The sequence below is a fragment of the Anser anser genome, assembly GCF_964211835.1.
Source record: "Anser anser genome assembly, contig: HAP1_SCAFFOLD_196, whole genome shotgun sequence".
Taxonomy (NCBI): domain Eukaryota; kingdom Metazoa; phylum Chordata; class Aves; order Anseriformes; family Anatidae; genus Anser; species Anser anser.
Genome location: NW_028153830.1, coordinates 128,187 through 145,766, shown reverse-complemented (window position 1 = coordinate 145,766; position 17,580 = coordinate 128,187). Strand labels below are relative to the sequence as shown.

General features: G+C 36.2%; 1 protein-coding gene across 1 annotated transcript; it reads right to left on the bottom strand.

Annotated features, from left to right (window-relative positions):
• Positions 1-353: 353 nt before the first annotated feature.
• LOC310891389 (adhesion G-protein coupled receptor V1-like) lies at positions 354-11,081 on the bottom strand. The gene is made up of 8 exons (XM_083853662.1): positions 10,903-11,081; positions 9,026-9,152; positions 8,752-8,937; positions 6,722-6,902; positions 5,944-6,107; positions 5,183-5,306; positions 4,525-4,791; positions 354-2,037 (listed from the first exon to the last, which is right to left on the bottom strand). The coding sequence occupies exons 3-8, from the start codon at positions 8,767-8,769 to the stop codon at positions 1,907-1,909; spliced, it is 885 nt and encodes a 294-aa protein (XP_083709788.1). The 5' UTR covers positions 8,770-8,937; positions 9,026-9,152; positions 10,903-11,081; the 3' UTR covers positions 354-1,906.
• Between the last annotated feature and the right edge of the window lie 6,499 nt (positions 11,082-17,580).

Genomic DNA, 17,580 nt, shown 5'->3' with positions numbered 1-17,580 from the left:
CACTTTTGCAGTACAATTCTACTCCCGGAATACGTACTTTAGAAAACAGAAGTAGCATACGCAGGTCCATGCAGAATACTACTGTGAAGCTACACATCACTGTGTCTTGTAATTCCAATTTATAATAATAAATATGAATGCGTAATAGTTCAGAAAGTTAACATTAAAAATTAATATACTTGGACACTCTTAGACAGGAAAGAGAATCATCTACATTTAACCACAAACGTTTCTCCTTTCAGTCATCAAGTCTACTTAAACTTTTTCTTACACTTGTATTAAATTAGAATTACATTCTACGGCTTTCAGAAATCTACTGTTATTTGTGATTAAGAACGTAGTAAATGAAAAGATTTTTTTTTTTTTGGTAACTATCTGCTAACACAATTACACTAATTTCAAAAAGGCACTACAAATAAAAAGTGACCCATACAGTGCCTTTATTAAGAGTGCGCTTACATACAGGAAGTTTGCTTCTGTCGGTTTGCACGGTGACATAAAATGCCTTATAAATAGATTATATCAGGTTGAAGAATTAGTTCAGCTAAACTAGTCCAGCCACAGCAACACATTTATGTTGTTTCTGCTTCCAAAGGTTTTTCTTCTGTGGCGTTAACCAGGGTGCTCTATCCCAGCTGTGTAGCGCTGCTGCACTAACTCCAATTACCTCATTAAAACCTCTGTGTTTTCGGTGGTTTGGTTACATGCTACTTTGACCACTTTTTTATATGCTACACAACTGTCAAAGTAGTGACAGTATGGAAGAGACAGATCCCTAGTAAATATATTTTATCAATGATGACTGAGCAGGTTCCTCAGATGTTGGAGATCTTGGTATCCTATAATTCCATAAAGCACCTGTATATAAGCATGTTTACATCAAAACAATATTCTTAACACCACCAAATCCACAAAAATTATCCTGCAGATTAGACTATAAAGGACAAAAAAACAACAAAGCCCAAAACAGTGAACAGCACAACAACAAACACACAATGAACTTAATATCCTCTTTTCTTGAGACTATTCATATTTCAGATGTATTGACACAAGCATAAAGAACCAATTCACAGCCATAAGCATCTGCTTCAAGGCTTTAAAACAAACAGACAAAAAAAAAAGGATGATTTTTTAAATGCAAGAAGAACCTCTTCCCTAACTATTTGCACTATCGCATTTATTGTGACCTAACTTCTCTTTACAGCCTGTCTCAAGATTTCTTAACGAAAAATCATTTTTTCATCCAATTAAAACCCCATAGTAAATTTATGAAATGAATGTAACAAGGCGAGATGCCAAGTGCATTCAATTTTTAACCCTGCTAATTCTTCAATATATCATGGTGGCACAAAGGAAAATACTTTCAAAGGTCAGACTAATGAAGAGTGTCACATCCGGACTTTAAGTATAGATTTCAATCTGTAATTAACAGATAAAAGAAAAAAAAAATACAAAAACAGAAAGAAAGAATACAGTAGTTTGCAGTTGAAAATTTCAAAGATGGGTACAAAAAGCCACCTAGTGCCACACAGTTTTATTTAGCTATTTGTTGAGTGGTTTTTTTTCTTTTTCTGTCAGCCTAGGTTATATTGTGCTCAATCATTCAGATTTTTCTGTATCTACAGGTTCCTGAGATTATAACAGAACATCAATGCTGAAGTCTTATTTAGTTACATTTCAACATGAGCTTCTGTGCACTTTTTAATATTTACTGTGTACTCCATAGTATTACAGGTGATGTCTTCAACACATTACAAATCATTTAATCCAAAATTTTGTAAAACTGTTTTTCTATAGTGCACTTCTATCAATGCACACTTGTGCATTTGATTTAATCAAAGTGCTATTTATAAAGTACCACATACACCAGTTCCAAAAGAGTGCAAAGATATTCTTTAAACGTTACTTACCAAAAAATGTTACTTTTGCCTTCTTCAACTGGCTTCTCTAAAGGTTCCAAAGAGAAAATTCCATTAGGATCATCATTTGCTTCAATAATAACTGTTGCCATTCCAGCCTTAAAGATAACTGTATCTCCTAAAAAAGAGGACAATTATTATTATTAAAATTGGAATCAGAAATGTAGGTAACTCTAAATCCAATTATGTTTTCTACTCACTACAATTGCTTTTATACAAAGAAAAGGACAATTATAAAAGTCAGTGAAAAACAGAATTTGAGGTATTCAGCAGCAGGCAAATCAGAGTAAAAGTATTTAAGTAGTGTACCATCCGGAGAGCAAGACGTAAGATTTTCAGGAAAAATGACATGAACTGAGAAGATGTGATTCTTACTACACAGTATCCTTGCATGTAGTTGTTATGTGAGGTAACATTTTCTGTTTGATCATCTGGACAAGTCAAAAGAATAAGATATTCAGAGGTACAGAATAAAAGAGTAAGGTATTCAGAGAGCCCCGACCTTCTTTAGACCTAGAAGAAAAGTATTGCATTTAAACTAAATACAAGCTATGAGCAATGTCTAAGAGTTTATTCACTCCCATATCAAAGAATATCTAAAAGGAAGAAACATAAGATTCTTATTATGTAGATGGGAAGCTAGCAGGCTTTCAGTGTGCATATTAGTACAGGTAAATATTAAGGGATGTTAATTCTAACTCCATTGCATTGTCCATAGATGAACATAATGTGTCCACACCCACCCCATTTTTTGTCTTCTTTGAAAGTGTCCGACTAAATTTTGTTCCACGTTAAACAATGTGCTTATTCCTCTAACTTCATATACCTCTATTTGTATTTTCTCTCAGGAACAACAGTCCCCAAAAAAATTTCAGAACAGTCAAGGCCACTGTATGTAACCAATCATAGAAAGAAAACCAACTTTTGCTTTCAGGAATATGTATAGAAATATTCTTTATTCTTAGTGATTCTAGAATGGCTGTAAAACTATATGATGCTCATTTTAGAGGAAAAAGGAGGCTATGGATACCCATTCCCCATGTGCTAGGAGAAAAGCCATGATATGTTCCCAATGGGGTAGTATTGGGAGCTACCAGTAGATCCTGAAGAAAGTTATTAAAGTAGAAAGAGACAACAAAAGAGAAAACTTATGAAGGAAGAAGAATGGTTTTGTCTAATCCTTTCCCTAGTCTGATATTTTATAAGAGACCTGGGTACTACAGTGAATACCAGCCGACCTTGGGAAATAGCTTAGCTGCCTTATACTCAAATTACTGCTTTCCCTGTCAACCTCTGGCTGCCTGCTACCAATGTTCAGGGAAGGATTCAACTCAAGATCAATGCTGCCTTGTGAGAAACTCACAGGCCAGCCGCAGGGTGTCCACTGTAGCATGACCTCAATCACTTCAGTCTTATCGACTGCTAAAGACTAAGACCATCAGAGACTGTAATGAGAACTAAGATGCTTAGCGTGCTTACAGATGAAGAAATCTAATTTTAGGTTTCCTAATCTTGAATTGAATACCTGGTAGGTATTTTACTTTGAGAACGTGTCACACAATCTGAAGGTATAGTCTGATGGTTAATTGCCATCATCTTTCTTTGCTTTATTAAATTACAGCCCCTCAGGTTTCAATGGCTGATTCAATACAGCTTTGCTTTGCATTGCAAAGATTTGCAGCAGATTCAGAGCCTGTTATTACCTCTCAACTAGAGAACAGTAAAAAATGAAGGGCAGTAAATTAAAATTTGATAACACAATTGCAAATGACTCTCCCACAACACCATGAGTTTTGTTGGAGCTAGGTGTGGGGAGGGTCTTTATTAAATACTTAGGGCTCTGGAAAAATTATGAATTTCTTATACTTCACTTTTATTTTCTCATGTATATTACATAACAGTGATAATTTATTCTAAAAGATATGTATTTCAAAAACGTGAGGAATGGGCTGAATAATTTTGGTCATTCCTTTTTAAGTGTAAACTTTGAAAAATAAATAAATAAACAAAAATACGTTATTTCTAAGGTAATAAATCCTTTCTTTAGAGGTGGTCCCCTGGGTAAATTGTGACATATATTTTTCTGCAAATTAAGCCTTTTAAAACTATAGTCTCAGAGTGAAAAAAATGTATGCATACTTTTCGCTACTAATAAAATAGAGCAATTACATACCCTTCCTCCAAAATATGGCAGTTCTGTTTGTTTTTACAAAAATCATGTAGTTTTGTAATACACTCTGGAGCATGAAAAAAATAACTAAAAGAATACCTCTTTTCCTAAGACTGTTGGGTACTAAATTTTGTTTTTTTTTTTTTTTGCTTTGTGTTTTTGTATTGAAGTCCATCTAATTTGGAGCATTTATATTTGAAAAGGGACTTTCACTCCAGTTGTTTTTGCAGGCAAAGTATCAACTCTATCATTTGATTTTTGTTTCCAATAAAATAATTAAGGATGAAAATTCAAACACAGTATGCATTTATTGTATAAAAATCTTGAAGCAAACATTATTCGTATAATTCTTGGCATTTAAATATTGCTTTATGATAAGACCAAGATACTAAGAAATTGCCAGCAAAAAAAAAAAAAAAAAAAAGGAAGACTTACCTGTAGAATTGAAAAGGATAATATAAAATGTTTCATCAGTTTCAGGGGTATCATCATCGTTGATATACACAGATAAATTCTGCTCCCTTTCTCCAACATCAAACAAAATGACACTGTTCTTTCCACTGGGAACAAAGTCTCCCTCTTCAGCTGTTGCATCTCCATTAACAGTAATATACTGGACAACAACAGCGACATCAGCAGATCCATTCCTTAGGACTGTAAAGTTTGCAACACTTCCTTCTTGAACACTCACTGTCACAGGTTCTGAAAATACAAAAGCAACAAATCTGTCTGAGTTCAAGCCTGAGTTGCTTGCATTTGCTCTGTTTTCTTAATTCTCTCTAGTAGGGTCTTCCTCTTCAATGAAACAATAAGATGTATGTGATAAAGGTAGGAAATAATTCAGGTACGAGAGAATATTTTGTACCTTGCCTCCTAACTGATCTCAACATCAACAAAGAGAAAAATGACACACACAAAAAAATGGGAAGGTTCTGAAGGAAACAAATATAAATTAAATACAAAAACAAAAAAAAGTTTGGGGAGCTTTTCCACTTGCTCTTTTGGGATTACGATTTCGCAATGATCTGGTTTGTGAAAAAAGTCCGTTTTAGGTAGTGTATGTATTCCACATTTATAAACAATAATATCTAACCTGCAAAATAAATGGGATCATCATTCTTTGTTATTTGTAAAATTGCAGTGGTTACATTGCCCAGCCTGGCTCCACCGGTAGCATTGAATAAACTGATGGTGAATACTTCCTCCTCTTCAGGCACCTGAAAGTATTAAGACATTAATTTCTAGCATACAAAACACTGAAGAATTTAAAATGAAAAGTTAGGGGGATTAATAAGCCAGAGATTTCTGAGTGTTGTTTTTATTTGTCAGTCCTTATGTGTCTCAAGAGGGATGATAATTCATACAGTTATACAGAAATTATCATCCATCTACAGTTTTTGTAAGTAAGTCCCTTCCTCTTTATCTTGCACAGATGACCCAAAAGTTACCTTCCAGTTTTATGTTTCTGATACATGTAGTTTTTTTTACAGCTTTATTTATTTATCATTAGGTGTAATCTTTCTTATATTACTTCAAATTTATCAGCATATAGGATTAGGATTGAAATTAGGATTCCAGTTATCAAGATACGAGTTTCAGTCAAACTTTCCTATAACTTTACCACAGTACAATTACTCTCAGCTTCTACCTTTTTTGTTTAGAGGTATGCACAGCTTCTGAAATTTCTCTATGATTTGCAGACATTATCTCAGTTCTACCCAAGTATTTTGATATTTCCTACAAGTTATTAGGCTCTTGAGAAACACACATTCCTTTTTTCTCCTTATACTCTAATGTTTTAGTACTTACTCTTTGTCCCATATTCTCACCCCAAAACACTGTAAAAGTGTTTACCTCATCTGGCAGTGAGTAAATGGTGATATTTTTTGAAAACTCCAGATTATCAAATAAAATAGTCCCTTGCTCTGGATAGACGTCATTGGTACATGCTGGATCAACAACCCAAGACACACTAACATTTCCATAGTTTCCTTGATTTCTTACAACTCTGTAAACAGCTAAAAAACATAAACAGAGTCAGTGTGCATATTCAGAGCAACAGAAATCAAAAAGGAACATCTGAAACATCTGAAACTGAGAAAAAGGAAATACAATAATAACCAATTTCACTTCTTATGAAACCAGTAACATGTTGGAGTGCTACAGAAAAGGACACACAAAGACAGATTACTAAAGCAGTGCAAACTGCTTTAATTTCACATGTTAATTCTTGCCTGTAAAAGTAATTGATAACTGAATAGATCAATTAAAATCACCCATAGGAAGATTTAACTCTATGTTTCTCTTATATAACACCCCATTCTTCATTCTCCACAAACAGAGCTACTACCTCCACGTTGCACTTTGCACATACATCAGTACTCCATCCCTCCTGTCTGGAAAATTCTCTAGCAATCCTTTTTACTCAGTTAATCCCTCTGTTTTTCCACACCCATACTTCTCCACTTCACTCTCCGCTGCTCATCTTGCTTGGCATTGTACCAATCTGTAAAGTCCTGAGTGGAGATTTTAGTAAGAAGTCTCCTAGACTTCTGTTATCCTAGAACAGGGAAAATAAGACTTGCAGAAGCAGACAGCAGATAAAGAAGTAACTCTAATAAAAAGGAATTACCGGTATGGATGACTTCTCCTTTGCTTTCACTTATTGTTACTGTTAGTTCGTAAGGTAGAAACTGAATGATACCATGCGGATCATCATTCTTCAAAATGGTTATATTGACCATTGTGGCATTCCCCAACTTGCCTGGCATTTCACTGTAGCCACTAAGTACCACAGAATATAGCTCATCCAGCTAGAAGAGGGAAACTCAGTCAGAACAAAAATACATATTCAACATCCACATCAAAAACAAAATGGTCTATAGTCCACAGTCCCCCATCAGGCAGAAAGGGATACAAACTTAAAATGAAATCACACACATTCTACATGCAATAAACGTTTGTATAATGCTATCAAATAAAGGAAATTGTGAGAACTTTCTATCTCTAAAAGCATCAGTTTCTCCAAAAGTCTATTATTATTATAAGCAAGGACTTATTTTGTGTACTTAATTTAGAATCGCATAATTTCACAAGTAATGTTTGTAACACACTCTGAAATGTAAATTTTCTTTCCTCCAAGACTTCTTAAGATTCCTGGCTTTGTAACAGGTAAAGCAAAGATTTTTAAACCATGGACAGCATGCTAATTTAGAAAGAATTGATCAACTGGCTTTATTAATCTAATGGGACATGGTACTTTCAAAAAAGTATCAGAGAACATTAGAAAAAAATATTGCATTTATCTATCTAGAAAACAGCATTACTCTACACTGGGGAGAACTCAGTGAAACTGGCTGGTGGTTAGCAGTAAAGAAACACACATGAACTGGTTCTTCACATACAATTCAATTAAACAATGGTGTTCAGTACTACAGAATGTCATGGATGCTAAAACCTTACCTGCGTTCAAAGCGTAACTGCTTCAATTAACAGAAAGAAAATCTGAAGGCACCCAAAGATACCATCCATTACTCCAGACATCCTTGGACTGCCCACCATTGGAGGCTGGGATGGCATTCTGGAGGAAAGTGATTATATATGTCCTGCTCATGTATGTGGCTTTTGGCCACTCTTGGAGATAGAAGAGTATAAAAGGACCTCCTTATTTTTTAGTCCTGACACTACAATTCGTATGTTTTTGCCTGAGCATTTCAGCAGGATGACTTACCTAGTCTAATAATACTGCTGTAAGCAGGGAAATACTTTTATCTCAGCCTGCTGATGAACTAGTAAAAACTGGGAATGGAACTATTAAATAACCCGCTGTTTTAGTGCCTAAGTTTTACTAGATTAACTTATGTTCCTGGCTTCTGTAGTGGAGTTCAGACTTCTTATGTCTCCTTTCTTTGGAGTATGTAGGGAAAAGAAACCTGAATTTCTACAGCAGCCTATGCAATTGAAGTTGGAGTTGCTGTGATCCCCTGATTTCCTCATCATATGGTCCTCCATCCCTCCTTCAATCCATGACTGATGACCACCTGGCCCTACAAAAAGATTATTAACCTTCCTAAAACCTTTATGTTTTGTAAAGCTGGCTTTCTGACATCTTACTCCTAGATCAGCTCATTAGCAGGATCAGACAAACACAACTAACTGCTTATGCAAAATACAGCATAGGAATGTGCGTGTAAAGGCAGCAAAAAATGCTGAATCACAGCAGCTAAAATTTATGTTAACATAAATGTGGTAAAATCAAACCCTTGCAAACTTCCTGATGGAATCCAGGATGGCTGATGCACAGGAAAGGGAACAAGCTACAGAAAAGCAGAAAGCAAAGAGAAAAGCAACAGACACATGCCTCAAATTGTGCAGATTTCTGGGATTACAAAACAATAGAGATATCAGAGAAATGAATATTCAGGCAAGACTGACAAGACCTGATTTGTATTGATATAAAGTGCTTTCATATGGTGCTTGACTATCTTATAGGCCTTTCAGTCACTCCTCCTCTATCTATTTCTCACACTTAAGAAAAAGAAAGCCTTCAAATGTTACAGAAAAATTGCTGGTATTTACAGGTGAAACCATCTATATTTTAGTAAGTGACAAACAAATATGTATGTGAATGCAATTTAAAGAGAGAAAAATATTAATTCTTACCTCTGGAATCCCATCCATCCTTGTCAGTAGAGTAATTATGATCTCTCTTTCACCAGGCTTAAACTCCAGAATTCCTGTGCTTCCATAAAACTCATTATTATCTCTTGGTTCTACAGTGTAGCGCAGAAACTGTCTGATGAGGCTTCCTCTAGTGCGAACAATCTGCAGCTCAACAGACTCCCCTTCCTGCAAAAAAATAAAATTAATCTTTTTCTAGCACTCTGTTAGAACTAAGTCGTCTGTAATGTTTAAGTGACGTTACTCGGATAGCTACCTTGATGCTGTAGGGACCTCTGGAAGAGGAAGAAAATTCGAACACTCCTCCAGGATCATCGTTTTCCAAAATTGTAATTTCACAAGTAGTAAACCCGTATTTCAGTATCTGATTTTCCACACTGACCCTGAGAAAGGAAGGTAAGAGGTTTTTTTCAACTTGCAACTCTGTTTAGCAAATCCATACAGAGGAGATCAGGATATTGACAAATTTTATGAATAAATTATGAAAGCCAACAGTTACCTACAAGGATTAAAACAAGTTAAGAATGATACAACATCAGAATGTTTTATCCATTCGTAAAAAATAAATAAATAAATAAATAAAATAAATAATTGCCTCTGAAGTAACTTTTTGTTTGTTTGTTTCTGATTAGCTTTTTATAGCTAGTAACTCTGTTGTTTGTTTGTCTGTTTTTGATAACACATGCACACAACACACAGGAAAAGAAACAGAATAGTGCCAGGAAAAAAAAAAAAAAAAAGTTAGTTAAATTCAGAACTACTTTGTACTTGGATCAAGGTATAAAGGAAATTCCAAAATCACCTATGCTGAGATTACACTGAAAAGCATAAATTTCCATTATTGCTTTGTTTGTCAAAGTTTACTACTGACATAAAGAGGCAGAAATTTGACCCTCGATACCATGGATTTCATCCTCAGCTCTGTGTTAGCCTGCCTTCTGTAGATGTGGAGACTACCTGTAGGATCCCTGTCTGACTCTACAAAATGTTGGACCTGCTCTCAGTAGCTCAGACTCATTCCCCTTTCTCATTACTCCTTTAAAGCACATGCTGAATGGTGCAAGAATGAAGTACGTTGACCAAATACGCATACTTCAGATTCCTCTCAGTAAAGGATTTCTCTCTCTGGGCTTCTCCTACACCATCTTGATCGTACTCTGTGACAGGAATGGGCAGTATCTGATAACAGTAATGAACCTTGCATATTACTTGCTTGCCTTTCCTCAGAAGCAGTAATTTTCATCATTTTAAATTTCTTATATTAAAAATTCCAGAGAAGCACTATTGCAGGATGCATCAAGAATACACCTTCAGATTGATGGTCTGCATATGATTTATTACATGTAGTTTTAGGTACTTAGATTCCTTTGCATCTTTCACGTTTCCTGTCAGTATTGTATTTTTCAATGAAATCGTGGTCCTGCATACTGTACATATTTTTGTGCTTTCACTGTGCTACAACCTAGACTTTATCAAACACTATTTCATGAAGAAATGTGATCTATTATATCCAGTTTTTGAAATCAGGCCCAGAACTGTGTCCAGAAGCACGTTTTAAGTAACTGGAACCTACACACACAAAAACAACTTAGCATTGTTGTAGCACAGTCTACAGGACAGGGTACAGGATGCAAAATAGGTAATACCTATTTAATAGAGTAACGTGCTCATGTTTGTTACATGTTTAAAAAAAAAAAAAAGTCGGTAGAAAAAATAACCTGTGTTATATAAATTATATGCATGTTAGTCTAAATCAAGATAACTTTCCTTGTCTTTGACTAGAGAAAATTACTCTGTAACTCTAATCAGTTCAGCCATTTAGTTGGGGCAAACTGTATTTGTAGCAGTTTAAAACAATTAATTCATTATTCCATGAAACACTCAAATATCAAACACTGAGCCATGCATTCATAACTTTCATCATTCACAGATCCTACATAAAGAAATGCCTTCAAGCAAGAACCCCATGCCATCAAACGGAACACCAAAGGGGAAGCATGCGTTGTCTGAAGAGATGCAGAGACGTGATTCTTGGGGGGGAAAGAAATGATAAAGACAGTTTCTGTCCAAACCAACCACTTCTAAAACAAAGCATTGATTCACTGAGGACAGAAAACAGTTCACCGCACTTACCCAAAGAACACGACAAACCTTTCTGTCTCTACCCTGTCAACACAGAGGAAAAAAAAAAAAAAAAAAGAGGATGTAGAAAGTAATGAAAGTGCCACTTACTAAAATTTCAATACTACCCATCTTATAAAAGAACAAAAAACTAACAAAAGGGACAAAAAAAAAAAAAGAAAAAGAAAAAAAAGAAGGCTTTCTTTTTACTTTCCAAAAGTTTATAATGTTCTTTTTATGGGAACCCTGCTTGCTTGGCATTTTCCTGTTGACAAAGGCCAGCAAGTGGGCAGTTCCCACTTAGGAGGAGTGACCCCATGACCAATTCAGCATGTCAAGAGCCACTCAAGGTGTTCCCTACCAAGCCCTCCTCAAAGAGCTTGATTACTGACTGCGTGATCACAACTGCAGCAGCCATCCACGATTATAACCCTTTATTAGGGAAATACATCTACGTGCCTCTGTGATATGGTGTTTCATCAGTCTGACAAAGTAATGATAAAAACAGATAAGCACAGAAAGAGTACTGATGGGTACACAAGGAAAAGTAATTAGGCACAAAATCACAGCAAACCTCATTTACAACAATTTTTTAGTTAATCAGATTACCAAAGTAGTATATATACATGTATAACATAAATACAAATATAAGAAAGAGAAGCAGAAGGAGAAAAAGGGGAAAAAGAGGGGACAAGGAAATAAAGGGACAAAAAAAAAAAAAGAAAAAGGGGAAAGGAAAAGGTATTTGCTAATCAAAAGGTTAAAAAATTAAATCAAGTTTCAACCAAGCATTTATAACAAAACTGCCACATGAAGTCAGTCAAAAGGGCAGCATTATTCTGCAATAGTAATCATGTATTTTGGCTTTCTTAATCAAAAATACATTAAATACAAAAACTGTATCGTCTATCAAAGCACCAAAAACAGATTAAAACAGTGTTTGTAAGGTGATAATTGGGCTCCACTAATCTCAAAAATAATTTAAATTTGGAATTCAATACAGACAAGAGTTCACTCTAAATTCTGAGAAGTAAATACATTCACAGACGTTCTTTCGAATAGGAAGTCTGAATTAATTGAAATTTGTTATTGATATTCACTGAAGCTAGGTATATATTGAGACATTCTCCCTTCCCTCAGAAACATGCAAAAGCATTCAAAAAACAGCAAAATATTAACACAATGAAAAGATCAAGGAGAAGATTCCAGAGTTGGTAATGCTAAAATTTAATTATATCGCTAAGCTGTTAGTAAAATAATTTACAACAGAAAATAAAAATGAATCACTATATCAAGTGAGCTTTTGATATGTATTAAACCTAGACAGCTTTCAGGTCAGGAAGCAACCAGTAAAATTCAGTCCATCAACTGGTAAAAAAGAACATTGTTCAGGTGGTTTCTCCATACAAACCCCATCTTGAACACCTGGATCCTTTTATTTATTTACTTATTTGTTTGTTTGTTTGTTTATTTATTTATTATCTGGTCATTTTTTTTCTCTGGCTGATATCATGAGTGGTCAGACCGCTATCACTGCCCTGGCACAGTAATGTTAGTTACTTCTCCAAAAAGTCATAAAACATCCTATGCAGAAACTTAATAGAAGCAGCTAGGTTTAGGTTTCCAGCTCCAAGATGCTGTTAAGCAAACAATGAATGAACGAAGCTGTGGCTGCCCCATCCCTGGAGGTATTCAAGACCAGGTTGGATGAGGCTGTGGCCAACCTGATCTAGTAGGTGCCATCCCTGCCCATGGCAGAGGGGTTGGAAGTGGATGATCTTTAAGGTCCCTTCCAACCTGAGCCATTCTGTGATTCGAAGAATGGTGCACTCAGTAGTATTCTTTATATCTATACTCTAAGGCATATACATGTAACTTTTCATAACATAGAATGCATATCCCTAACAAGAAATTTTTAAAAAATAGTATTGAAAAAAAAAAGAAGAATTAAGAGAACAAAGATAAATTAGGAAAGTACATTTTAAATTTAAATCCAAAATGTTTGTTGTAAAGTATTCTCACAGGTTTACTTTTTTCTAGGAATAATAAAAAAAAAAAAATCCCAATTCTATTGTTTTGAACAATTACATTGTAATGCAATTATCATACTCACATCCTGCAAACTTTTATCCTTTTAATCCAAATGCTTGCTTTTCGGTTCAGTGTACTCTTCATGTGCTAAACCTAAGTCCATACAGGGCTAAACCAGGCAAGGTGAAGCGTTCAGCAAATAGCTGCATAATACTTCCAGCAGCCAGCTCAGATCGACCCGGAGGAGCTACGGGGCTGGACACAGGGTCCGTGCCACCAGAGAGCTGCCAGGACACCAGCCCCATCCCCTGCCACGTGCACTTCCAACCTCGAAGAACAGAGGGGCGTTCATATACCACCCTTACACCACGGAGGAGATGCTCCCAGACTGCCTGACACTACACGGGTCCAGTTCAGTCCCGTTTCACTCCTCGTGGTATGTGAAACCAGCTCTTTAGGTGTTCCTCTGACAGCAGTATGGAAACAGGACAAAGAGGGCTATTCAGAAGCAGCAATAAAAGTTAAAACAGCTGCTTTGACATGGTGGCTTAACCGTGGCCAGCAGCTCCTCCAGCTAGTGAAAAGAACTCTTGACCAGGAATAAGGTGATACCAATCACTGGGAAAGCCACTTCCCTGTTTTTATCCTCAGCTTATTTTTTCCTGTAAAATGGCTATGTATGGACATGAAGTTTCATATCGTCACAGACAGTAAACCCTGGCAATGCTTATGATGCTGCCAAAAGAAATACAACCTCAAAGTGTGTAAAGCATTTCTTATACAACAAGACTAATGTGAAATGACTGATCATTAGGGAAATTCTTTCAGTAAAAAAAATCATAATTATTATGTAGCAAGAACTACAGATGAATTAGGACAACTGACAGGAGCTTCAAAATGTTTCTTACACTTTTTTAAACATGCAGTACAAGAAAATAGGAGAAATTAGAGTTTTGACTAAGTTTAAGGTACCATGAGAATTTCAATGTTAAGAACTAACTAGAACCACAAAATAATTAAATAAATAAATGAAAAATAGCTTTGAAGTTAATAACTTTTGACAAAATCTGGAATTTCTGCAGAACCTGAGTGTTCTGAAAGACACATGAGAAACTTAATTTCCACTGTGAATCTACATGGCTGTCATTATTAAACCACACTTCTCTAAAAGACTTTCTTTTCTATCAGGGTATCTCAAAAAGGGGGAAGTGAAATTGCTTGTGGAACATTACTCAATTTGCTTGCATTCAGTGTTCACCCCCTCTTCAATTTTTTCAGGATTATCTACTGATTTAATTAGAGGCAGGCTCTAGCTCTAAAGAACTGCATTAAAGTAGGATTTGCCACATTAGACTTTCCATAGTGCCTCTCATCAGAGGAAACACCTTCTCTCCAGGTTTAATCCATCATTTATTTGATTTTTGAGGCTATTTTAATTTTTCTGAGTCATAGCAGGAGAGATATGTTGTTATTTTGAGAAGTAATGAAAACAAGCAGTAGGTGTCCAGCGCACTCATTTCAACATTCTACTATTTTCAAATGACTTTTTCCCCGTTAAAACGCAGTCTGATCAAACCCTTGAGGCATCCCTGGAGGTTTTCAAGGCCAGGTTGGACTAGGCTGTGGGCCGACCTGATCTAATGGGTGGCATCCCTGCCCATGGCACTGGGGTTGGAAACTGATGATCTTTAAGGTCCCTTCCAACCCAAGCTATTCTGTGATTCTATGAAAATTTACATAAGTAAGATAGATATGGTTTTGAAACAGACACTAACCAAAGGGAATTACCAAGTAAGGAGAAAATCCTAGCTCCATTAAGCAGTATGGCAGTGAGTAACCCACAACACATAAACCCTTAAGCCCTGTCCATCAACACTACACAGTGATTTAAATGGCCCTCCTATGCTTTTCTAACTTTTTGACATGTAGCAACCTCTAAAACCCAAAAATGTTTAAAAACTGCCAGATATTTCACAGTGAAATAGTCAAGTCTGTATTTTACACTTTGTAATTTTCAAAAAATTACTTCATAACTCATAGGTCTAATCATTTTCCACATAAACTGATGACAGAATGTCAGCCTATGGAAATCTGTATCCCATCACAGAAATCACTAGAACAATAAAAATCTTCAAATAACGTTGCTTCAGTTTATTATATATAGTAAATGAGATTTATGTCGTAACATATGCATATGGATCTGTTCTGGCATCCTAACTTCCATGAGTTAAGACTCAAAAAATGCTGGAGCATAAGGACTGCCTAAACAGTTGTCTGTTTGTTGATTATCACTTCCACAAAATAAAAGTGATTTATCCCCAGATCCCAAAGTCTCCAAGTTCTCAGTCTCACCACCACTCACTCATGAGCACAAACACAGGCCACGTCCCCAGCCCACATACCCTGCAGGTTCTGGCCCTCTGGTTGTGCCAGGTGCCAAACTGATAGCTGTCTGCACCTTAACTGGGGGGCTGATAACTGCCAGTGAGAGATTACGTTGTGTAGAAGGAAAAAAACAGCAATCAGATTTTAAAAAAACTGATTTCTGTTTGTGCTTACCAGGTAAAATGAACAGCCCTAGTATGCATATATGCTCTCACAAAGCACACACACAATTTCCATGGCCTGTTCCACCTACATTCATCAAGAAGACCAAGGTCTTTCCTTTCTCACATAGATTTCACTACAGACATCTGGTTTTATTTATGCTTGGTCTCAATTCAGGCCTATTCAGATAGGGCAGGCATTCAACCTGAATCTGCTCCTAAAAAAAGAAAATATAGAGAAGCTTCAGCAGATACAAGACTCTCTTGCTCCTTCATTACTCATCATTACTCATCTGTGTTCTTTGGAATCATATTTTTCATGTTATACATTTTCCTCCAGTTTGTGGACAAAATTCAGAGCTAGTTTTAATATCTGTGGTCTAAGTATAGAGAGCATAAAGCAAGAAAGGATAACATTGTTTTTAATGGCTTGGAAAAAATATAGTTATGGATGCACTTAAAGCTTATTTAAAATTGAACTGCCTTGACAATACCACTAAGCCGTAAATAATACATCCTTGTTAGAACTAATTATTTTGATTATTTTACCCGTGCTATTAATAATTGCAATACATTGAATGCTTATGAACATATGTCTATGTCTGTAGTTTCATTAAAGTTCTTACATGCTTTCTTTTCTCGCTGACTTATGCTACAATTTACGGAACAGTACAAGCACATCTACAGCACAGTGCATCTTTGTTTTCATGCTCATTCACTACTGCTGTGAGGTGCTGGCTGCCAGCCTCGGAAACTGAAATCTTCTATTTGTCCACAAAATACCAACCAGGCTGAAAGCAATAGCACGGGCGTACACGTAACCCTGCCAGTATCCTTCAACCCTAATTTGAAGAGTCATGTCTAGTACTGAAAGGATGATCTCTGCAGTCATTTCATTCTTGGCTTCTGCTAATTAGTTGAAGTGAGGGATGCTACCAAGGTCTAGAGAAAAGTTCAGATTCTATCTCCTCCTTGCTTACTTCTTTTTCCAGGACAGACCACCTGTTCCTCGGTTCACTCTCTGACCCTGCCAAGTGTGGGAAAGCTGCTTACTGTTGGCACACTTTTCACCATCCACTTCATGATCAACAGAGCCTACGGCTTGCACCATACACAGCAAAAGCAGAACACTGGTTGTATTTGTTCAGCTGCCAGTTCAATCCCTGTTGCAGCCACCATTTTCAAGGTATAGCCTACAGTTGTAACTCAGGATAAATGGCAGAAAACTGTACTTTCACACACGTGAATCAAAAAAGTTACCCTTTCATGCTGCTTACTTCTATCTACTTACTTGTTTACCTCAATACCACTCTGCATTCTTGGCCACCTTACACTCAAAACTTGAACCATCATTTCTAATCCTAGTTTCCCCCTTTGTGCCAGAGACTCTAAAAAAATTCCTTGAGACAAACCAGTTTCTCCCACAGAAAGAAAGCGGAGAACTGCTTGCAATAGTCTCTGTTTTTATTCTGAAAAGGATTGCCTTTTTAATGTAATGAGTAGCCAAGGTAGAATAAAATAACTAGTTCTGAACTACATGCATTAACCAGCCACCTTTTAATCAAGCAAGCCAATCCCGCAAAGGAATAACATCTTCCCTGTGTGCCATAAAGATGTTCGAAAACCATGTTTTCTGAAATGGGATCTTCTAGTGATCAACAACAGCGTGAGGAGCTTCTTGCCTATTGTTTGCTAATGTGGAATCACTGTGGATATCTGTTGTGGATATCTAAGAGCTAGCCTACGCTTCCTGTACAGAATAAAAATACTTCTTCTGCATAAGGTAAGGACTATGTAAGTAGTAGATGTTCAGTGTGGAAGCTGGTGCTGGCAGACCACTGTAGTATGTTTTCAGTAAAAGTGGAAAATGTACCTTAGACAAATAGGAGGTAATACAAGAGCACGTGTGGTGGTATTTCTGTATTTACTTATGTAACTGAGCTGTGGGAAGCAGGACAGACGATATAGCCAAGACACTCTTGTTAGTAACTCAAAGAGGGAAAAGACTCCTGATTATAAACTAATTTAAGTTTTCTGAACAGTGTTCACATGCAGATAATAGTATCACCTGAGGGCCCTTACAGCCTGTTATCCTAAAATCCTCCACTAGATG

Coding starts and splice junctions, on each gene's coding strand:
- LOC310891389 (XM_083853662.1), bottom strand. Junction 6,108..6,721: donor AGGAGAAGTCATCCATACCG/GTAATTCCTTTT, acceptor TATGTTTTTTAG/CTGTTTACAGAGTTGTAAGA. Junction 5,307..5,943: donor TTTACTCACTGCCAGATGAG/GTAAACACTTTT, acceptor TAATACTTTCAG/GTGCCTGAAGAGGAGGAAGT.